General features: G+C 49.0%; 1 protein-coding gene across 1 annotated transcript in view; it reads right to left on the bottom strand.

The window, feature by feature from the left end:
- LOC144723547 (sodium/potassium/calcium exchanger 3-like) overlaps positions 1-23,859 on the bottom strand; it is a 140,882-nt gene that overhangs the window by 53,089 nt on the left and 63,934 nt on the right. The window contains exons 4-10 of the mRNA XM_078602382.1: positions 23,685-23,759; positions 21,019-21,103; positions 16,617-16,720; positions 15,749-15,823; positions 1,891-1,916; positions 974-1,027; positions 599-693 (exon numbers count right to left, since the gene is read on the bottom strand). Coding sequence (XP_078458508.1) covers positions 599-693; positions 974-1,027; positions 1,891-1,916; positions 15,749-15,823; positions 16,617-16,720; positions 21,019-21,103; positions 23,685-23,759 — 514 coding nt within the window. The remainder of the gene's footprint in view (positions 1-598; positions 694-973; positions 1,028-1,890; positions 1,917-15,748; positions 15,824-16,616; positions 16,721-21,018; positions 21,104-23,684; positions 23,760-23,859) is intronic.

Raw genomic sequence — 23,859 nt, 5'->3', positions numbered from 1 at the left:
CCAGCGGTGCCCGTCGGGAGTTTTACTGCGGGTAACTTTCAAGCGACACTGCAACAAAGTTTGGGCGACCCTCGTGTGAACCCCGTCGACGCCGTGGCCGTGAATTCGTTTGAACGGGGGCGCAAAGCGAGCACCACCCCCCTCAGGGAGTTGTTTCCAGTTGATTTTGATTCACGATGTGAGAGCTCGAGGGACCAGGGTGAGAGTCTCATTTAGGGTCACCAAGGTGGCTAGGAGATGTTAACTACCTCGCCTGGTAGGCAGGAGGTCGTGGGTTCGATCCCCACCCTGACACCGGTTGTATATTTGGAGTTTGCATGTCCCTCTCTCCCCCGTGGTCACGTGGATTTTTCTCCGGGTTTTCCCTTCTACATTTTAAATCAACACGCGTTTAAAGGATTTAGCCGGTATACATTTAAATGCGATAAGCCACTTCGTTGAACTACCATTTGCGGCCAGGTCACTTCTGAAAAAGAGCTACATAGCTCAGTGGGCCTTACCCGGTAAATGTTTTAAAATAGTTTTAGAGTTTAAGTAGTTTATATCGTATCATCGTATCCATGACAACCGCCGCCGTGGGAACCCTCGTGGAGTTTACCGTCCTCCATCTCGTTGCTGTTGGCCACCCCGTTGGCCGTGTTCCTGCCGCCCTTTTGGAGTCGTGAAAAGAAGGCGTGGAGACGCATGTTGAACCTGGTGGGCGGCGTAGCACACAACCGGGGGGGGGGGGGGGGGGGTCACGTGTGGGGGGTCAGATCCGGCCGTAAACGAAAACCCTCGTGCGCCCACCACTTGTCGAGCCGTGTCGGCGACAATCCCAGCGGCGCTTGGTTGCACTTCTCGCACACGCGCAGAGTTGCATGCGTGAAATATCGCTCGCAAAAGGTGCTTTATATTTCAACGTGCACAACGCCCCGGACGGTGTGTGTTGCGTGACGGAGGGGGATATACGCAAGGGCGTACGCGCACTCACTTCATCAAAACGATGTAAATCACGTACATGGTCACGAGAATCACGGCCTCCCACCTGGGAAGAAACGAAGTAATAATTAATTTTTGTATTAAAAAATATATGATCGTACCACTCTTTCCTTAAATATATATTATTTAAAAAGATCACATTCATGTTTAACGCTTATCGATTACACCTTCAATTTATGCTGTTTATTGCCGGCTGCCGGACTTTTCTGGGCCTCTGGCTCAACAACCCTGATTTTCATTACAATTGCAATAACAAATCAATATTATTATTTCAAAATAAAATTACCATCCATACCCATATCACGCTGCAATACGCAACCACCGTGAGTGGTTTCCAATCCTGGCGGACATTCGTGACGTCATCGCGAGACACGAAAAGCGTGCCGCTCATCAGCGTTATCGCGAGACACGAAAAGCAACGTTGCCACGCAGCTCGCGTTTGGCCGAATCGTCGCGGTTCTGCTTCGTAGTTTCAGAGTTATATGAATGCCGTTTGCAACGCAGGAAAGCCTCGGAATGTGTGCGAGTGTGCGTTTTCTCGTCTTTGTGATCGCCACCCACCCCCTCCCTCGTGTGCCACAGTGCCGGCCTTCGTAGGTGCTACTCGCTAACAGCTTTTGCCTGGACAGTCTGTGAAGGCTATACGGGGGTGGGGGAGGGATGATGATTTTTGTCTTTGTTTGCCCGTGACCAATTTCATCATCGTTATGGGAGCGCCAGAAAAAAACGAGCGTGCAAAGTCACCACGGAAATGGCAGGAAAGTTGCATTGAACGCATCGCTGATCGGGGGTGCATTGCGTGCGCGCCGGCTTCACGCGCCGCAAACCTCGGCACGGACCCTCCGCGGGATTGTAAAAGAGGGAAGGCAATTTGTGGGAACGGGGATTGGGGTTTCATTTGTTACGTACCAGACGACCTTCTCGTCGTAAATGAACTGCAACGAAAAAACAAACAGCGCGATGTAGTGGATAAGATGCGCGAGGGAATCGCGGTCGTGTTTCACATCGACGCAAGAAATAACGACAAAACACCGCTTGCAAACGTCTTTCGCGATAAAACGTTCACGTTGCGAAGGGAAAGTTTAAACAATCTCAAAACATACAATATGGGACATTTTTTGCCAGTATTAAAGTAATGAAAAAAAAGAATAGGCTTTAACCTTCCTGTAAATATTTTGCCACAAGCTTGTGTGGTAAATGTACATATCGGCGGTACACCGGTGCAGAATAATACACCGGTCCTCAAGAAAGAGTTTGAAATAAAAATTTTAATCAGCAAATCTGTTTATCAGCCTTTAACTGACCCTGTCACCAAGATTGACGCGATTCGAAGCTGTATTCAGTCTTACGAGACTTACGGCAAGTAGAGTGTTGGGATCGTTAGGGTTAGGTTAGGGTTATTGTAATGGTAACAATAAATGAGGTCAAGAATATAAATCTCTTGTGAACAACAAAAGGCTATTTAAGGACAAGGTTTTCCGAAGTAGGCAGAATTTGTTTATGAAAGGTCAATGCTCGTATTTCTCGAACCCTAACCTGGTCCTAAACGCCCGACCACGTCTGGGGGCAGGAGAAGTCAAATCCGTGTAGAGCACGAGTCGGAACACGGAGCAGCCAATCGTCATCGGCACGGGTGCCGCTGTACGGCAACAGACTGGGAAGCTTCTTCACGTTCAGGCCCTCCGTAAATATTCGTCCTCCGACTGCTTAGACGTCACAAGAACCGATTTTGACGCGCCAACAACCCCACAAGATTTTCTGACCGGGGATCGCGAATCGCAGGGGAAATAAATACAATCAATAAGTTTTGTAAAAAATGTGCTTTCCTTATACCGCGCACTGCCGGTGTACCGCCAATACGTTCAAATGCAGATTCGATGCCTTGCAATGAGTATCGATTCGGTGTTTGAACATCTTAACACCTGTTTTATGTGCCAGCACATGCGAACGCAATACAGTATTTCCTCCGATTAAAATGTAAAAAAATTTACACACACACACATACACACATGGCGCCTATACAATTTTAATGGACGTACCGTGACCGCGTTTTGTTTGGGATGGAACGACGTTACAAAAGATACATATATATAATATACAAACCCCACTGGTGGCCAGGTTGCAAGGACCTCCCCCCCCCAAACCCCCGGGAGAGGACAGACGAGAACAACGAAGCGCTCTCTCAGACTCCAGCAGCACAAAACATCGCAAAATTCGCCGTCGAAGCGAAACATTGGGACCATAATTTTTTTTGCCGGCGAGAGGGGGGGGGGGGGGGACCCCCTCCGCGTGGATGTCCCGATGATGCTCGGTGGAAAAGCAGCAGCAGCAGCAGCGAAACGTCACGGTACTCAAATTGTAAAATGATTTTACTCTCCAACACACCGGTGGGCTGAAGTCGAAACTAATTGGTACATTTTGCTGACGTGACAAACCTTTCTGCCTTGGCTGTGTCGGCTGCTGGCGGGTTGACGACACCTCTATATTTACGTGATCTAACCACGAAAAAATGTTACGATTTCTGATCGCATTTACTGACAGCGAAGACCCCCTCCACGCACACGCCCACCCCCCCCTCCTCCTTCCCCCTCCACCCCCCAAAGAAAATCCTCCCATCGCCGAGGCAATCGCAAAAGTAACATTTTTGTTTCAAAATTCTGACGAAGAGCCCGGCGGCGGTACAGAGCGCAAGGAAACACAACAACGGAAGGGGGGCACAGAAATCCCCGTGGGCCGAAGCCCGACACACGCAGTGCTCACACGGGGTTGGTGGGACCAGGGAGAGACACGGGCTCGCCAAGACCCCACAGGGACTGCGAGCGGGAGCACGGACTTGCTTATAAGGGGAAGGGATGGCGAGGGGAAAAGGAGCAGAAGGGGAAGAAGGGTGGGCAGGTGGGTGAGAAGAGGGTGTGACCAAAGTACATTCTTAATAATGCCGAGAGCAGGTACAGCACTCCCTGCCTGCTTGGGCAATGTGGCCCGTGCACTGAATACACGAGAGGCGCAATGAAGGGGAACGGGGGTGAGGGAGGGAGGGGTGGGGGGCGCGTGAGTTTTGGGGGGGGGGGGGGGACAGTCCTCTCGAGCGAGCGAACGTTAACGATAATTAGGGCGTAATGAACGCGGGGAGTTCACTGCGCTGCGCTGCGCAGCACCGCGTGCAATGCGTTGGTTCCATTAGCGCCGGCTCGTCAGCGGGTGTGAGCACAGATTATACACACAAAGACAACGGATCCCCCGTGTAGCCTTTAACAGATTGTTGGAGCAAGTGCTGTTAGCGAGCACCTATGAAGGCCAGAACGGCACACGAAGGTGGGTGGGTAGCCAGCACCACGAGTGGCGGTGTTTTTACACATCGCACCAGGTACTCAATTAAGGCCGATTCGACCTAGGGTAGGCCCAGGTCCGGTTAAAATAATCATCATTGATGTTGGCCGAGAGCGGGAATCGAACCCGGGTTGTTGGGTTCGTAGCGCAGCGTAGCGCTAACCGCTCCCCACAAGACACAAAGATCTCCCCCGTCAGTCCCCATAGGCTTAACAAAGACACACACACACAGACGCACACACGGGGGGGGGGGGGGGTGAGGGGGGTTCGCGGTGGCGGCGATGATTGGCAGTCTCTCGAGGCGGCTGCCCACTTTTCAAGATTGTGTGTTTTTTGTTTGATTCGTTTTGGGATCGTTAACGGAGCGTGCAGGAGAGAAGCGGGCGCGCTCCCCCCACCCTGCACGACAGCTTCTCACTTTGTGCATCGCATGCGTGTTGAACTTCCTTTGCACCGTACGTAGTCGGCCGTGCTAATCGGCGGTGCGGAGGAAGGACAACAAACTAAAATAAATGGGGTTTCAATCGAGATGATTTAAAAAGACACAGCTTGAATGGCATCCTCATATCGGAGGGAAGAGCGTTCCAGACGGCCGCAGAAGCGCCTCTGCTCTCATCTGTGCCATTGTATTCAAGGCTGGAGGAACTAAATGAGGGTGCCGTGGTGGCGAGATGTTATCTACCTCGCCTGGTATACAGGAGGTCGTGGGCTCGATTCTGACCCTGCCACCTGTATATTTTGAATTTGCGTCTTCTCCCAGTGATTGCGTCGATTTTGCTTCGGGGTCCTCCGGTTTTTTCCCCTCCACATTTATAAAAACGCATTTACAAGCGATTAGCCACTTCTCGCTCGGCGATTATTTGTGGCCTCGGTCGCGTCTGAAAAGAGCTTCACACCTCACTGGGGCCATACCTGATAAAATAAAAATAAGAGCTATAAGGGGTCTCAATTTCACTGGTGTTGGCCTTTAATTTCTCCAGCCTTGGGGCCATATCCTCCTGCCCTCCAGTTACCCGCGGACTGGTACAACAACGCTTCCCCTTTCACGGGTCTCGGAGCTGGGTACGAACCGCAGTGGCGCGGGCATCGTCGTGCGGGGCGCGCCTCCTTCCCCCCCCCGCCCCCGCCCCCTCCCCCTCCCTACCCCCGGGGGACGTGTGGTTAATATCCCCGCACGCGGTGTGTGTGTGCCAGCCACGCGGTGCGCCAAGCCAGCCGTCAAGTCTCCTCGTAACCTTGGAAGCCGCGTGTGGCAGGACCACCGTGGCGGAAACTGGGGAACGTGCAGAGATGAGGTCACGCAGCAAAGCGCCCCCCCCCACCACCTTCAGAGCCTGAACAGACAAGTTTCGGCTAAGTGGGGCAACTATTGAAGCTGGCATTGGAGCACAAGAGACGCTATTGGGTTGGCCAGCACCATGCCTGCGCTGAATTAAGGCTGAGTCGATCCTGGGGAGTCCCAGGAATGATGTTAACTGTGGTGATAAGTGGAGTGCGTTAACCACTGCACCACCTCTCAACCGACTGCTCCTAATAACATACGTGCACAGTATAAACACAAATATCCCCTATAGTCTTAACAGTAGGAGCAAGTGCTGTTAGCGAGCACCCTATAAAGGCCGGCACAGCACACGAGGGGGTGGGTGGCCAGCACCACGCCCGGCCGCCTTTGTCTCCCAAGTAGCGATGTTTACACACCATACCAGGTACTCATTTGAGGCCGAGTCGACCAAGGGGAGGCCCCGGACCGATTCAGATAATCGTCACTGGTGATGTTGGCCATGAGCGGGAATCCAAGTCGGGTCGACGATTTCGTAGCGCAGCGAGTTACCAGCTGCACTACCGCTCCCCAAGACGAATACAAGTGTAGTGGTGATACGCGCTGGGTGTATATGTCGTGTGCCAGCGCGTATGTACGGGTGTGTGTGTGGTGACGCGCGCTGACGGGGAGGAGCAGGCGTCAGTGCGCGGGTGGGGGTAGTGCTGCTGATTGGCTGTGTGCCGGTGACGCGCCCAGAGGGAGTGATCGGGTAGCAGCGCGGTGTGATTGGTCGGGGAGTGGAAACACGCGCTGAGCGGAACCGGATCGTAGGGATAGCGCGTGGGGATTGGGTAACTGAGGAGCGGTGCCGACGTTGAGGTCCGCATCCGCTCCGTCTCCCGGGAAGAAGAGGTATATAAGGTGATGCACAGAGGAGCAGGGGGCAGAAGTGGAACCATCTAAGAATGAAGACGAAGGTGCAGAGATAGAGCCCGGAGAGGAGAGTAGAGGAGAGTAGAGGAGAGTAATGGAGAGTAGAGGAGAGTAATGGAGAATAGAGGAGAGTAAGGTATAAGTGTGTAGCCAGCGAGAGAGAACGGTCTACACGAGCTGAGTAATGTATAGTGTGTAGCCAGCGAGAGAGAACGGTCTACACGAGCTGAGTAATGTATAGTGTGTAGCCAGCGAGAGAGAACGGTCTACACGAGCTGAGTAATGTATAGTGTGTAGCCAGAGAGAGAGAACGGTCTACACGAGCCGAGTATGCATACGGTGTAGCCAGAGAGAGAGGAAGGTCTACACGAGCCGAGTATGCATACGGTGTAGCCAGAGAGAGAGATGCAAAGTCTACACGAGGCGAGTGGAGAGTGTAGCAGAGGCGCAGAGTCTACACGAGGCGAGAGAAGAGTGTAGCCGAGGCGCGGAGTCTACACGAGGCACAGAGAGCCAGCAGCACAGAATCCAGAGAGTCAAGAGAAGCGTAGGGTGAAGAAGAAGAGGTCACGAGTTGTACCGTTGTATGGTGACCGCATTGTGAAGAAGAGAGGCCACGCGTTGTATTGTTACAAGTCAAGATTTAATAAAATAAGTGTGTTCCCGTCAAGGAGTTTCCTGCCGTCATTTTCCAATACTTCACAAGTGTAGAGGAGAGAAATATGTGGCGCGCACAGTAATGCGGGTACAACGGAGGGCAAACAGGTGCGCGCGTTGCAACATGAGGTTTGCACAGAGTGTAAGCAGGTGACTTGTTGCAACGTGTCAGTTTGAGTAATATTATTTGGGTCTTTCGGTAAAGTCACGTAGATAGCTTCAAAGAAAATGACAAAAAATAACAAAAAACTACGACGTTTTTATTATTTTTTCGTTATTTTCTTTGAACCTATCTACGTGACTTTACCGAAAGACCCAAAGAATAAGAATTCCTGCAGTCACGAAAGCTTTAAGTGAAGGTGTGAGTAATTTTTGAAGACACTACACAAGGATCTCCCGTATTTCCTGCACACACTGTAGGAGCAAGGGCTGTTAGCTCCCCAAAGACAAAGATCCCCCGTATAGCCTGCACAGACTGTAGGAGCAAGTGCTGTTAGCGAGCACCTATAAAGGCCGGCACAGCAGACGAGGGGGTGGGTGGCCAGCACCACGCCCGGTCTCCCCAGTGACGATGTTTACACACCGCACCAGGTACCCATTTTCGGCTGAGTCGACCTAGGGGAGGCCCATGACCAATTCATATAATCGTCACCTGTGTTGGCAGGAATTGAACTCGGGTCGCCAGGCTCGTAGCGCAGCGCGCTAACCGCTACACCACCGCTCCCCACCACAGGCACATACACTCACAGACACATGCTTGACACATGCGCCCACACACGCACACCCACACAAAGGCCAGCGACCCATAACACCATCGCTAACCCACCCCACACGTCGCAGGGCTCGCCTCACACCACTCGCTTCAAAGCAACCCCTCCCCCCTCTCGCCTCCTTCTCCTCATCCTCTTCCTCCTCATCCCGCCGCGACGGCCAGGGATGGGAGGGCACGGAGTCGGCAGATGAGCTGACAAGTGGAAGGCGAACCGTCCTCCCACGGCCACCGATGTGTCAAGAGTAACGATCCAGCAAAGAAAGCCGTTTAATTTGGGCGAGCGAGAGAGAGAGAAAAAATGTACGACTCGTTCTGTACAGACAGAGAGGCAACAGTAAAAAAGAAAATCTTGCTGCGATTCCTCTCGCTCCGTCAAGAAAAATGTTCCTTTCTCAACGCGTGCTCAACCACGTCCGTGTGTGTACGCTGCTTAATTAAGATGAATTGCGTCCCATCCCCCCGCCGCCTCCTCCTCTGCCTTGACTTCAAAAATAACCCCCCTCCCTGCCCCCCCCTAAAGAGCGACGAAGCGGGGTGAGTGAAACTGTGAGCGATTCGCAAACGTGTCGCCAAAGACGCGTCCGGGTGATTCTCTGAGAGCGTCATCGTCGCTGCTGCTGCTGCAATTGCCTAATTTGACGCGAATAAGATTATACCGTATTTTGTAATTGCTTTTGATTAGGTTCTTCATAAAATCCCTATTATGAACGAATGCCATTTTTTTCCTTTCACATTTTCCTTGAGTGTGTTCTCTAATTTTTAGATATTTTTTTTATACGTGTCTTGATTTTGTAGGTAGGACTACCTTAGTTTAATTTATACTGTAAAGTATTGTGATGACCTCTTTAGCGGGGGCGAGTTCTGACTCCAAAAAGACATTGAATCAATGAATTAATAGTTTTGTATGTGTATATTAGAAAAACAAACAAACCTCACCGCCATCGCAGAAACGGGCTATGTTCAGCATAATGTATTGTAACTTCTCAAGAAAATTGCGGCAGAGAGGGACAAAGAGAGAGAGAGAGAAGGAATCCCATTAAGTGAAAGGATTCCACAATTACAGCCGAATAAATAAATCATCTCGGAGTTTCCGCGCGACAACACATGGCGCTTAGTGGGCCTTGCAGTGTCCCGTGCGAGTAAAACACATCGCACCCCCCAGGCGCATCAACATCTACCCCCCCCCCCCACTCTGCTTAGGAGCGCTCCGATCGCCCGGTGGCATTGAGAACGGCCCCTATTGTCACAAGAAAGCGGCGATGGCGCTGGAAAGGCCACGGGGCAGTGTTAAGGACTTGGTGGCTTCCGTGGCGTTGTTACTACCCGCTCACGACTCTGAGTTGTTCATACTCTTTGGTTCTTACCGAAAGAACCAAAAAGTATGAATTCCTGCAGTCACGAAAGCTTCAAATCAAGATTGAACCGCCTCTACGGGGAGGATTTCCACACAACTCAGACGTGACTTCAGCCGAGAAGATGGATGCAAAATTTGTAAATCTTTGGAAGGACGTTGATCAACCAGGTAAAGTGTTAAACTGTTGTGTTGGCCGACTCTCTGAGTTGCATTATATTTCTAAGTTTGCTAAGTTTTATCTTTTTTCTTTTTCTCTCCATCACCTTGTTCGATCTGTGAATTTCTCCCCCACCCTCTCGCCCATTACGGATTAGCCGAGGTTTGCCGAGCTCTGCGATCTTACATTGACTTGCAAATTCCATCCATTGCCCCGCCCACTTACCCTTGGGTTGTACCCATCTCAAACCTGTATAACCTTTGTCTGCAGTAGCTCTCCCGCTACATTCTTTCCTGTCTCAGCAGTGCGCCTGCTGTATTGTTTCACCTGAAGACGATTGCTCGTGTTGTGATCGATTGATGCTCCTGTTGTTGTGGAGTGACTCATGCAGCCAGCTATGGCTGCAGGGTTTTGGTAGTACATGTTGTTTATGCCATTTATTGTGAAAATTCCGTCACAGTTCCTATGATTGCTTTTTCATTGCTTTCATGGCTTTATTTTGGTGATTTCGAAAAGTGTATTGGTTTGGCCATGTTTGTTTGTTGTAGTACAGAGTTAGACTGATGGCCTTAATCTAAGTTGTCTTGTGGTTGTTGTTGTTTGACTTGCATCCCACTGGGATGTTTGCACACAGCGTTGGTGTACGGTGCTTTTTCTGCAATATTTTGCTGTCTTTTCTTGGATTTTCTGTTTGCACTTAGTCACATATTCACTTTAAGATGTTTTTTGTTTGTTGCGGTTGCACCCGATTCAAGAGCCGAATGGCTCACAGGGCTATACCTAATAAATGAACTTGAACTTGATCTATTAGTTATTTTTCGATTTAAAGCTTTCGTGACTGCAGGGATTCATATTCTTGCATCTTTCGGTAAAGTCACGTAGAATGGAAATAATAAAATAATAAAAATAAAACATAAAATAATTCTCACGACGTTTCGGCCACAACGCAAGCAGCCGTCCTCAGGTGAAGAATACGTCTGTCGATTCAGACTCTGTCTTCTCGATTCAGATTCTGTCTTCTCGACAGACCTATTCTTCACCTGAGGACGGCTGCTTGCGTTGTGGCCGAAACGTCGTGAGAATTATTTTATAATGTTTTATTATTTATTATTTTATTATTTCCATTCTACGTGACTTTACCGAAAGAACCAAGAAGAGGTGTGAGACTTTATATTACAAAGATTAGATTAGTCGAATAATGGAACTGATCATCGGTCGAGTGACCGATGGCTTAAAAAAATCGGAGAGCCCACCTCCACAGAAAATAGCAGTGGAGCGGTTTCATGAGATATATGATCGTGTCTTATTCTTTTAAAATCAATAGCAGCTCGCGTTAAATATAACGATGCTCTCTGTACGGTAGAAGTACATATAACATACAAAAACAAATAAAACAATTCCGTGCGGAACAAAACTCAATGGGGATATTAAACCAAAAAAATTACCAGGCAGCGTGAATAATGAGACATCACTTTCTCATTTTGTTCGGCTGATAATTACAGTTCTTCTCAAATACAACAACACAGTGGGACACAATTACATTACACGGACTTTTATACACCAGCAAAAAAGAGCAAGTCTCTGTGTGCATGTACAGTATAATTATACGTAACAATAATAATAATAATTTACAACCCCTTTGTTAATCCACCACTGGATGAAGGCTTTCCTAATGCTGTGTCAATTATGGGGGTTGTTTGACCATACTTCACATTGTGGAGCCATTCAGGTTGTTGAAGGGGGGGGGGAGGTAGGGGGCGTGGGGTAGGGGGGAGTAGGGGAGGGAGTACCTGGTGCGGTGTGTAAATATCAGCACTGGGGAGACAAACGCGGCCGGGCGTGGTGCTGGTCACTCACTCCCTCGTGTGACATGCCGGCCTTCATAGGCCTTTGCTTACAGCACTTGCCCCAACGGTCTGTTTAAGGCTACACGGGGGATTTTTTTCTTTGTTGGGGGATGTGGGTGGTGGGAGAGGGGTCCAGGATCGGTCCAGGGTCCAGGACCGGTTTAGATATCATTCTCCAATGACTTTAATCTTGGCCAAGAATTTAAATAATGTCGCCGGCTTCATAGCGCAGTGGCTACCACTACAACAGATGACATTCAGTATACAACTGCAATTTAAACGCAATTCATGAAACTGTAAAAAAAATTGTTTACCTACCTTCCCATCCCCACTTTTGTAGTCGTATTTATTCTGTAAATGCATTTTAATAACGATAATGCTGCATACATCGACTTAACTGCCTAGGGCTGTCATCGCCCTTCAAAACAAACGGCTCTCTCTCAAGCCAATCACGCTTGTGAAATTAGTGTCTCCAGTTTGTGGCAAGATCATCATTCGGTAGGAATTTAATGCCATTTCCTTTTGTGAGGGGTTTCCCACCCCCAACCCCCCCGCCCACCCCTTCCCCCCTCAATGTTTCCAAAAGCTGGCCGACAAATCCACGACGAGAGGATTAACAAAAAGACACGGCAAGCCAAATGTCATCAATACCGATTCAGAGAGAGAGAGAAAGGTTACAATGCGATTCGCGGTAGCAAACAAAAAAAAACCATTCGCATCTCCGGCCAAAACATCAGAGCTTGTTTGTACGTTTTCTCACTTGCAATATTTATGAAAGCTCGTTAATTCAAACCTGCAGAGCAATATAATTCCAATAAGCTTCGGTGCATATATATATAATGTATACAACTGATGACATTGCACGTGTCGCATGCTGATAATGAACACACGCATTTTTTTTGGATGTGCTGCGATGAAAAAATCCTTATTGAACCCTAGATTGATATGGGTATATATATATGTTGCGGTAGGCAGAGGTGTTAATTATTAATTCTATCACAGCTGCGAAAGAGAACACTGTGGACTCTGTTCCCCGCTTGACGAGATTTTCGCAATCTGGGTCGCAATTACTGTTACGGCGTTTGTACAATCCCAACGGGCAGAGCGCACCCACGTACAAAAAAAGTGCTCCCAACGCGTTTAGGTCCAACAACCACCATCTGGGATTTTTAAAAATATAAATGTATACGATTCGCTTTTTTAATTGCTGAAAATAACCACACAAATTATTTTGGGATGTACATTCCATTCCAGTGGAATGTGTTAATGTCTACAAGTGGAATTTTTTTTTATTCCACTGGCAGATTTGCTCACGGTAATATGCATGTGGTTACACATTTGATAGAGGCCCTCGGTTAAATACATCGGGAGAAATTGCGGAGAAAAATAAGCACGTGATTTCAAAGCCTCCACACGTCCATCCCACCCGTCTTAACACAAGCTTTAAATGTTTTAACTCTCTCCCAATATTCATAATAATTATCATGTCAACTTTGAATGCGCTGCACGGCAATCGCTCACTCGTGAAGAGAGAGGGAAATGAATCCGAGGTGCAAGGAGGTAACCAGCCAGTGCCAGATTCTTTCCTCCAAGCTCTGCAGTCCTCCATATATTAAGGTGTTATCGGCCAATTAACGAGTGTTTATACATGAGGGAAGACACCGGGGCACGTGGAGAAAACCCACAGGGTGTGAGGTGGTAATCATGCAGATGGAACAGGTGGAGTCCACATTTTGCTGTACTACCGTCTCCTGGAAAGCCAGGGTATGGCACCTTCTTGACACCCATGGGAAGGTTTTTTATTCACAACATCTGTGTGTGATCCACCAATCCTCACCTCCTCCACTGCTGGATGATGGGTGTGCCATGGGTCTCACAATATTCAATCGCCCGATGAGAATAAACGGGCGATTGAATATCAGAGGGCCATCTGTAAGTGGGTCGCCATGTATAGATGTATTACACACACACAACCCCGCGAGATGTATTCCCAATTTTCGGACTTTTCTAAAAAGTGTGAAAATTGGGCCAAGGCACGAGATTTTAGACGGATCCGAAAATATGATGTTATAGCAAGATGTCGCAGGAAATGTCACTCTATAAGAAGTCACTCTTGTGCCTTTCCCGCCAAAACCTGTATCACGCAGCATCTGGTGACGTCACTCGGGTTAACGCGACGTTGTATTAATTATTCACGTAATGTCAATCTCCCAAAAACATGGAAATCCAAATTGTTTTAAAATCATAAACCTACCTCTCTCTCACACACACACAGATTCACGTTGAAGAAGGGCCAATGCCTGAATCGTCAGCTCCTAAGAAATCTCCATGTTATGAGGCAGTGTTAATGATAAATGCAGAGCGTTTTAGTGAAGTATGTATGTTGAACTTCTTTCACACTGTACATAGCAAAACTGCGATAATCTGAGGTGTGTGCCTATGCATGCACGAAGAATCTGGTTCCTTAATTATAAATATATTTAGTATTTAATCCAAACCACTAACACGTGTCTTTCCATAATGTAGTTTTTTTGGGGGTTCGATCGCGTAAATATAAATGTGCCGTTAAACCCGCCACCACCCGACACATTCAATAAGCAAGGTTTGTCACGTAAACAGAACATAACCAATTCGCTATGAGTACAGCACACCGGTGTGTTGGAGAGCAAATCCACAACATCTACAATTGTGAAAGCCTACGTGTTAAACTGACGTGCCTTTCCAGAGCCACAATCTGTAGCAGGCAGACACATCTGTGAAGGTGAACCAGGACTCGGAGCAGATTGTTGCCTTCAATGTAATAATTATCCTGTGTGCCAAGATTTTGCAATCCGAGTCAATTAATATTTCTATTGCTACACAATATAGACATAACAGGTCATAACATCTGTTGCGTTGGGTCAAAATGACTAATATCTACATTTTTACTGCTTAAAAGTGATAAACCTTTCAGCCATTAAACTGGCAGACACGCTCCGTATGCGTATACGTGCGTGTATACGATTATACGACAACAGCAGCCGCTGTTCACCACTAAGTGGTGGATATGTCACCACGGCGCCTGTGCCAGGCTAGGTGTACTCTGAGGCCGTCACGTGAAGTGCGGAAGGCTCGTTGCTGGCAGGAGGTCACGGGACAGACCCGGGTGTTAAGGGCCGACCGAGATGACTGGCAGATGCACGACCTGCCTGCTTCCCAATGGGCCAACATCAAAATACACGCACACACGCATTCTCGCTGCAGTTTGGAGATTGCCTTAAAACATCAGCCGATGGTATGTTTTGACGTCGTACGGCGGTGTTAATGCCGAATGTGTAGAGCTGTATTGAAATGCGTGTCTGAGCGTCGACCGCCGATGTCGCCCATTATTTATTTACAAACCACGCACTCGTCTTTGCACAGCCAAATTACGCAGGATACAAAAAACCCAAACATAAAAAATGTGTTTTTTTTAAGTATCAACAATCTTGAAGGAAAATTAAGGCTCTGTGCACTGGACCAGTGGAAAACATTACAATAATATTATATGCAAAACATCACACGAAAAAAGTCACGAGGAAAAAAATATATAAAAATAGTAACAATAATTACAATGTAAATTAACGACCCAGGAACACCTCACAGAGTTCCCCAAGACCCGTGTTCAGGAGGGTCCTGGATTGGGAATGTTTGGCCGATCCCAACGATAACCATGTGTGACCTTAAAATTGAAATGCAAATATAAAATAGGCGAGACGCTTCAGGCAATGGGGCCCTCCCCCTAACACAAATGGGCCAGAGGTAAGCGTTGACAAGAGCTGGGAGGCTGCACCTAACAAACGTTGAGTGTTTTGGCTTCACGTGGGGAGGAGACTTGAGAAACTCCGGAGAAATCCCACACACAGGAGGGCCACCTCGCAGCCCTGACCCGCCACCCCTGCTCCTACAACTCCCGGCAAAGCCCAGGTCCCCACCCGTACGAAGCCCGAAGCAGGCTCAAAAATCCACTGCTCAGCATTCCACACCCGACGAGCTCTGGAGCACTCGTGGCGACTTGCGTCAAGGAGGCGTTGGACGTGCCGTGCGATACCGCGGCGTTCAGAACGGGACGCTTTCCGCACGTCGCCGGACGCGGTTATAGCACGAGCTCTTATCGCCGGCGATGGGGCGAGTTGCGGGCCAGAATATTTACGGCCGCGATTTGCGCCACGTGCAAGAGGGGATGCGCCAACCTCCCCAGGTGGCAGCAGCGTGACTAACGGCCCCGCGGGCGGGCGGGCAGAAACAGAACGCCACCACACGCTCGGGGGGCAGGGGAAACACCGAAAAAACAAACCGCGATATAATAATTATTGTTAAATAAAATCTTAAGTCGCTCAAGGTGAAAGAAACGCTCGCTGAGGCGAGGCGATTCAAGCGAGGGGGGGGGGGGGTGGCGGTCGTGTTGGCGAGTGAGCGCCGTGCCCGTCGCTCTCACCAGGATGAGGGCGATCACGGAGAAGGTGTAGTAGACGGAATCCCTGCAGATGGGCCACCACGTGAGGCACACCACCTGCAAGGAAGCGGGCGCGACAAATTAACAGGCCACCCCCCCCCCCTCAACCACCCCCACTCCGTTTACGCCTCCTCTTTGACTTTGTGGCCTAAAACTTTACGACGGCCACACGGTCGCCTCTTTCGAGGCGGTAGTCTGGACAAGGCTGGGAGGATTGTGTGCGCGTCGCGGTGGACACGCGCACGGGCTTTAGTTGGCGAGTTGGTTCGTTAAGTCTTGGAGCCAGCTGGCCAGGATTGGGCAAGGCTCGGCCCACTTGTCACGCAGGGGTTCGTAGCACCGAGCACAAACCCGTCTTGCTCATCACGTGCACAGGTCATCAGCTGGGTTGCCAACTCTGTGCCAAAGCCATCGGTTTGGAAATCACTCGCCACCGGGGGGGGCACGCGCTTCACCGTTCCGCGGAGAGATCGCGGCTGACGGCGAATGACGATGACAGTGACGTTGATGAAGATGATGATGACGGTGATGGTGATGATGATGACGGTGATGGTAACGATGATGATGGTGACGATGACAAAGGTGAAGACGATGAGAGCGACGGTGATGATGATGATGGTGATGATGACGGTGATGATGACGGTGATGATGACGGTGATGGTGAAGATGATGATGGTGATGACGATGACTGTGAAGGTGACAACGATGATGTTGACGACGATACCGGTGAAGATGATGAGAGCGACGGTGATGACGACGGTGACCGTGATGACGATGAAGATGGCGAGGACAGCAGGGCGGAGACGAGACTACGGGCGGCGTGCAGGGGGGGGGGGGGCAGGGTGCCCACCTGGCCTGCAAAGATCCCGCAGACGCCGACGATGCAGAGGATGTTGAAGACGGCCGAGCCCACGATGGTGCCAACGCCCACGTCACCCTTGGTGATGAACACACCTGGGGGTGGGGGGGCGGTGGGGGCAGTCGTTTGACGAGCGGTCAGGTTAATGGCGGATTGATGGTCCAGCACTCACCGATTCACTCCGTTCCCTCACCGGCGGTCAGTCACCTCCGTATCGCTCTTTGATGGCTTCGAGCACGGTTATTTGTTCCAGTGCGCCTCCAATCAGCAAGGTTGGCTACGTACGGTGCGAAAGAAGTTCAACGTACGTACACACAGCTTCACTCGTCGATTTCCTGCACCCACGTGGAGGATTCTTGTTTACCAGACACATTCCACAACCACTAGGCTGCAGGTTAAAGTGTATTGGATTTGTTACACGGCTTATTGCCCCTTTATCCAGCTGCCTGGCTGTTTTACAAGGGAGATTCGTGGTGCGTGAGCACAGCAGCAGCAACAAAACAAAAGTGACAAAAACAGAACTATTGTAGAGAACAACTCGGAGGGGACCTTACGGAACATCGCACAACCAACAAACGAGACATTTAACGGCCGCAAACAGAACACACGAGAATAAGCAAAACAACTGTGGAAATATATTCCGAGAGCAAGTAGAAAAAGTTAGGTGCAGGTGCAAGTAAGTCCTATATTTTACTACTACTACGGTACTATTTACTACTATTTCTATTTTACCAGGTAATGCACATTGAGCTGTATAGCGCTTTTTGAGAAGCGACCTGGCCACAAATGAAAGCTCAACGAAGTGGCTTGTCACGTGGAAATGTATAGCAGCAAAATACTCCAAATGCGTGATGTTGATTCGAAATGTGCAGGGAAAATCCGGAGGACCCGGAGAAAAATCCACCAGACCACGAGGAGATAGAGACACGCAAACTCCAAATATACAGCAGGCATAAGGGTCTGGATCGGACCCGCGACCTCCTGTATACCAGGCGAGGTAGTTAACATCTTGCCAACGCGTCTAACAGTGGCAGGTAACAACCACAACTCGCTTGCTCACCCACTCCATTATTCACCCAATCACCCACTCAACCATCATCACCAGATGATTTTAAGTATGAGGTAAATAGCTTTGTCTCAAAGGAAGTCTTCCCATCCCTTTTGATGGTGTACGTTTTTTGGCTTTCATCAACTAAACCCAACAGAGAAAAATCTATAATTATGACCTGAGAAATCGTACCCGTTCGCTCAGTTATTATTTTAAACTGGTGCCCAATTTCATATGTGAGGGTTTTTTTGTTTTGTTTTATTTGAAGTTTCCACAACATATTATTTGTGCCTCCGAAAAGTTCCACGAACTGGTTTATTTTCCCTGGCTTCTAAATTCCCGAGGGTTTAAATTAAACTCTGTGGAATCCAGAAACCGTCATGAACAAACGACGGACACTGCCACAACTGCCCCCCTCCCACCACCGTCAGCCATAACTCGCAATGCTGACGGCAAAAACATTGTTGTTGGTGGTGGTGGCGGCGGCGATAAGTACAGCGCGCACCTCATTATTTCGCGGGTTGACAGTTGCAGGTCACGTTCAGTTTGGGAGGTGGCTGATGCAGAAAATACGTGGAGGCGAAGTTAAGTGGGTCAGGCCTGGATAGGGCAGTTAATACAAGTATACAGACATTATGAGTGCTCTGCAGGGCCTGAATTGACACAATCTGTGACCTCAATCGTGGCACGGTGCAGATATTTTGAGGCTGCACTTTTCTTTCACCGCAACCAACCGAGATCAAAAAGAATAAATACGTCATTGTGACCAAAGCCGTTGGTGTTAAGACCTCTCACGGGAGACACGCAGACTTCCAAGATCGTGCCCCGATAGTCCCATCCCCACCATCTGTGCTGAGACTCGCACAGAGACCCACAGAATCACACAGAGATCCATAGACTCACAGAGACCCACAGAATCACACAGAGATCCATAGCCTCACATAAAGAACTAGAGACTCACACAGAGACCCAGAGCTTCACAAGAGACCCAGAGCCTCACACAGAAACCCACAGACTCACACAGAAACCCACAGACTCACACAGAGACCCAGAGACTCACATAGAGAACCACAGACTCACATAGAGAACCACAGACTTATGAAGAGACCTATAGATCTACTCTAACAGTATCGCACCAACCCGAGATATTAATGTTTTTATATTTACAATGACTTTGTGCTGTTCACCTTTTGGAGTTATCTGGCCTAACACTGATGAAAGAAGGCCATAAAAGAGGCGGTCTCTGTTGTAGGTCAAAAGATAATGCATATATGACACTGTGTAAAATGTATTTATTTATTTTTGTTCCTGTGTAGTAAGTGTTATTTCCCAATTGCTTATGCCTCAAAAATACAGAAAATGGCTATTATTCCCCACAAACTTTGCTTTTGTGACCAGGACAGTGATATTTTTAAATTTACACATTTTCCAGAACATTCCAGATAGATTCAGTGCCGAGTAAACTTGGAGTAACTTCTAGAACATTCTAGAACTTTCCAGTAATATAAATAGTAGTACAAGTCTAGTTCCAGCTGCCTAAGTGGATACATATCTGCATTCTTCTGAGAGGGCATCAAGAGGCATAAGTAATTACGAAATAACACTTACTACCCAGGAACAAAAATTGTGTTGCGTAGTGTTATCAGAGCATGTTTGTTTGCATGTTTTACCACAAGCATGATGTGTGAGGTTAATGCAGACCTGATGATGCCTTGTGATGGTTGTTTGAACATCTTAACACCTCTTGTATTATCGCTAGCAAGAGTACAGCATATTATATTTTTTCATCACGGTAAGGTAGGCTTAATTATTTGTGTGCATAGGTTGGCCAGAAGTCAGTACGTTGAGGTGCTGAGATCCAGGTTTCTAAACTATACACTATTTATTTATTTTATCAGATAAGGCCCACTGAGCTATGTAGCTCTTTTTCAGAAGTGACCTGGCCACAAATGATAGCTCAACGAAGTGGCTTATCGTGTGGAAATTTATAGCAGCCAAATATCTAAACACGTGTTTCTAAATGTGGAGGGAAAAACCGGAGGACCCGAAGAAAAATCCACACAACCATGGAGAGAGAAAACACGCAAACTCCAAATATACAGCAGGCGTCAGGGTCGGGATCAAACCCACGACCTCCTGCATACCGGGCGAGGGGGTTAACATCTCAACTTCAGCCACTTGTTACGAAACTGGGCCCTTGGGAATGGCGAGTTGATGGTCTCAGTCCAACAATCGCACAACACACACACACAATTGAAAAAACACCCATCGCTTTCAAGTTAGTTTTGCACTTAACGTATCTACATTCCAACTCCGAGAATAAAACACGTCTGTTTTGACTGCTGAGCGGGGGAAAAAACCTCCCCAAAGAAAACAATCTCATAGCAGAGTGTACAGCAGGATATAGAAAGGCCACGGAGAAATAACTTTTAGAAGTCCTGTGAAAAAACTCTAGCGCGGGGTTCCTCCGGCACTTGGGCATGCTGAGATTCACCCACCTGCATGATACCGTGCGTGGAATCGTGGTAACCAGAGGCGGCCGGCAATATATTTAAAATATTCTTGACATGCATCCGAGGCGATTAAACATCGTTCATAGGCCTGTTTAATGCTGTTCATTCTTTTGCTTTGCTTATAACAAAAATATTGGAATTAAATTAGGGTAGAATGGTTGGGGCAATGCGGCTTATCACCATGGCGTTGTTAAGAAGTCAAGGTGCAGCCCTAAAATGTCCTGCTCAGTCCACTGCTGCCGGAAGGGCCTCATCCACTATAAAGGAGCTCTCGACGGCCTTCCCCCCCAAGGTGGCATTTTGGCCTCCTCTTCCAGGCTGGCCAGGCGTCTTGTAAGAGGTAAGAGAACCCACACTTAACCCCACCCACAACTTAACCCCACCACGAAAACACGTGCCCATTGATTCAACTGCAACTCCGGGAGATCGAACCATCGTGCCCGTCAATCGCAAGTGCGGCGTGCTAACTATTGCAATAGCAGCAGTGTCACACGGTGCTGGATTGTTGTTTCTTTTAAGCACTTTTGTCCAAAGTCCTGAGCCTGGCTCACAACCTATGAATTGCAACCAATGATTATGCCCTACGAATTACGACCCACGAATTACGACCTACAAATCACGACCCTACGAATTAAGACCCATGAATTACGACCCACAATTTTTACGACCCACGAATCACGACCCGCGGAATCACGACCCGCGGAATCACGACCTACAAATCACGACCCTACGAATTAAGACCCATGAATTACGACCCACAATTTTTACGACCCACGAATCACGACCCGCGGAATCACGACCGTGGGCAATAGCCGCGATCGCGAGCAGATACCGATTATGGACGTGAAGAGCTCCGGCGCCGAGCTCCCGGCCGCCATGAAGGTGGCGCCAGCCACGTCCTCGTCCAAGTGCAGGCGCTGGCGGGCGGGAGGGGGTGGTGGTGGTGGGGGGGGTACAAGGTTATGGTGCCGCGTGGGGCGATGCATTATTAACGACTCCTTCAAGGTCGTCGCGGCACAACGCGGGAGGGCGGACGGCCGGGCTGCCACCTTTTCCTGCGCACGTCACCACCGGCGAGCGAGCGCCACGCGCGAGTGCACGGAGGTGGAGGAGATGGGGGGGGTGCGAATGCCACGCGCCGTGGGTGACACGCGGGTCGCGTGCGTGGATTAACGATCTACGCAGGAGGGTCAGGGGATGGGCCAGCAGATTAATTTAACTGTGCTAGCGTCAGAAGTCCGCGTCGTGGTTTGCCGTTGATCTTTAAAAACGAAAGGTAAAAAAAATGTACATTTTCGCGTTGTTGGTATTTTTGACCGGTGAAAATGCAGAACCGGGAGACGTTCAGGGTGAGGATGACCGGCAACAGAAGGACGGCTCAAAAACCTACGGGCCGAGTTGTTAAGCTCGGCAGCACAGAGCAGCAGGGGGCAGAGAGAGACAGAAGGAGGAAGATTGTAGAGAGAGTTGGCTGGCAAAGAGGAAACGGCGCAAAATAATCGAGCTGGTTTGTCAAGTGTTTTGGTTCGTGCTAAATGTTTCGAATTTTCTCTCCGTGTGTGCAGTTTTACTAATTAAAGCAATTTAATATGAATGGCGGGAACGTTTGTAGAGTTTCGGTAAAATTGAGAGTGAACATTGAAATGCATTTGGATGCAAATCGCACAGAACGGCATTTGCTAAAAAAAATAGAATTTTAATGGGACTAAAGGACTTAGCTGCTGAAAATTCCAAAATCGTTAAAGACGGTTATGAGCAGCACACTTCCGTGCTGTTTCCTGGATGCATTTGTATTTTTTGCTTTTGCTAATCCGTGGTTGTTTTTACGTAACATCAAAGCGCTTCCCAAGCAAAACAAAGCGACGGAATTTTTCTTCAATCGCAGCCGTTCAGCTGCCAAGACCAGGAGTTTCAGCGGCTGATAAATGATGCATAGGGGGGGGGGGGACCAATGCCAGAAGCTTTACGCCGGTTCGCGATACGAGCTGCAACCAAATTAGCTCCGACAAAACCCAATTACCTTCGCGGTAAAAACACACTTCTGTAAAAGTGATTTGCTGCAAGTAAGAGTGGTGCTCATGTCTTGTTTACAGACTTTGAAACAGTGGTGGAAATTCCACGTTCCTATGACAAGGTTGCAGGAGGGGGGGGGGGGTGTTCACATCTCTTGATTGGAAAACCGCTCGACTTCCCCATGATAATGGTACCCATCTTTGTCGACCCCAAAGGAATGGTGGACCGAATCAACCCCCCCCACGACCAGGATTTGAACTCGGAACCTTTCACGCAAGAGCAGATGATGCAGGATGTAATCTCCAGCGAAATGTCGAGTAGAACATTGTCAACATTTGGCTCACTTTTCAACAATTCCTCCTTGGCTTTTTTGCTGAAGAACCATTTAAGCAAATGGCACATTTGCCCATGGTGTGGACAACCTGATTTGATTTGCTCTGTCGGGTGATGGAGGGTTGGAGTTAAAATTTGGCATTGTACCTGGGCGATGACATTGACCCAAAATAAACAAATGACTAATCGCAGCCTTCTGATTTGTGAGCCATTGGCTCCACTGCCGAGCCGCCGGGGTGGTCCTTACGTTTGATACTGCGACGCCCGACAATCACATTCGATATTTACACTGCCTTGGCTGCGTGTGTGCGCTTTCGTGTGTGTACGCGTGCGTGTGTGTACGCGTGCGTGTGTACGCGTGCGTGTGTACGCGTGCGTGTGTGTACGCGTGCGTGTGTGCGCTTGTGTGTATGTGTGCGCGTGTGTGCGTGTTCGCGTGTGTGCGTGTGTGCGTGTTCGCGTGTGTGCGTGTGCGCGTGTGTGCGTGTGCGCGTGGTAGTGTAACAGTTAATGCGCTGCGCTTTGAACCCGGCAACCCGAGTTCGATTCTCGCTCACGGCCAACACCAGTGACGATAATTTGAACCGTTCCTGGGCGTGCCCTAGGTCGACTCAGCCTCAAATGAGTACCTGGTGTGGTGCATAGTAAATATCGCCATGAGGCAGACAAAGGCGGCCGAACGTGATTCTGACCACCCACCCCCTTCGTGTACCGTGCCGGCCTTCATAGGTGCTCGCTAACAGCACTTGCCCCAACAGTCTGCTCAGGGTTACACGGGGGATCTGTGTCCTTGCCTTCATTTAAAACTCATGGGCTCCACTTAACAAACAGAGGCGTGCGGCAAGAGAGGCAGGACAGCACGGCCTGTGATTGTGCCACATCCCCGCGGCTCCGTTTGTCCAACTTCTCGTTAATAGCGCTAATGAGCATTATCTCCCATTTTGCGGTTCCCATTTGGCACATTTCCGGAGCGCGTAGCGAACACACCGCCTCTGTTAATTACAACCCGTGGGAAATAAAAACCCAACAAGAAGGCAGTGGGGCCACGGGGGTGGGGGGTAGGGGTGGGGGTGCACTCAGTAGAAATGTTCCCCTCCGCTGCAATGCGAAGAGAACAACGAACGATCGTTGGGTTGAACGCGTTGTCCTTACCTCGCAGATTTTTTCCAGTGACGGGACAAAGAAGTCGTCGCAAACGATAGCCAAAGCGTAGAACATGTACATGGTCTGCAACAAACACCAGAACAGGTAAAGGCAGGGAGGGGGACATGCTGCGAAATATTGAATGGCGACACTCTCATACAATCAACTAAGGTAAATGCTTTAA

This window comes from Lampetra planeri, chromosome 18 (assembly GCF_965212315.1).
Source record: "Lampetra planeri chromosome 18, kcLamPlan1.2.h2, whole genome shotgun sequence".
Taxonomy (NCBI): domain Eukaryota; kingdom Metazoa; phylum Chordata; class Hyperoartia; order Petromyzontiformes; family Petromyzontidae; genus Lampetra; species Lampetra planeri.
This window is presented reverse-complemented; position numbering and strand designations above follow the sequence as displayed.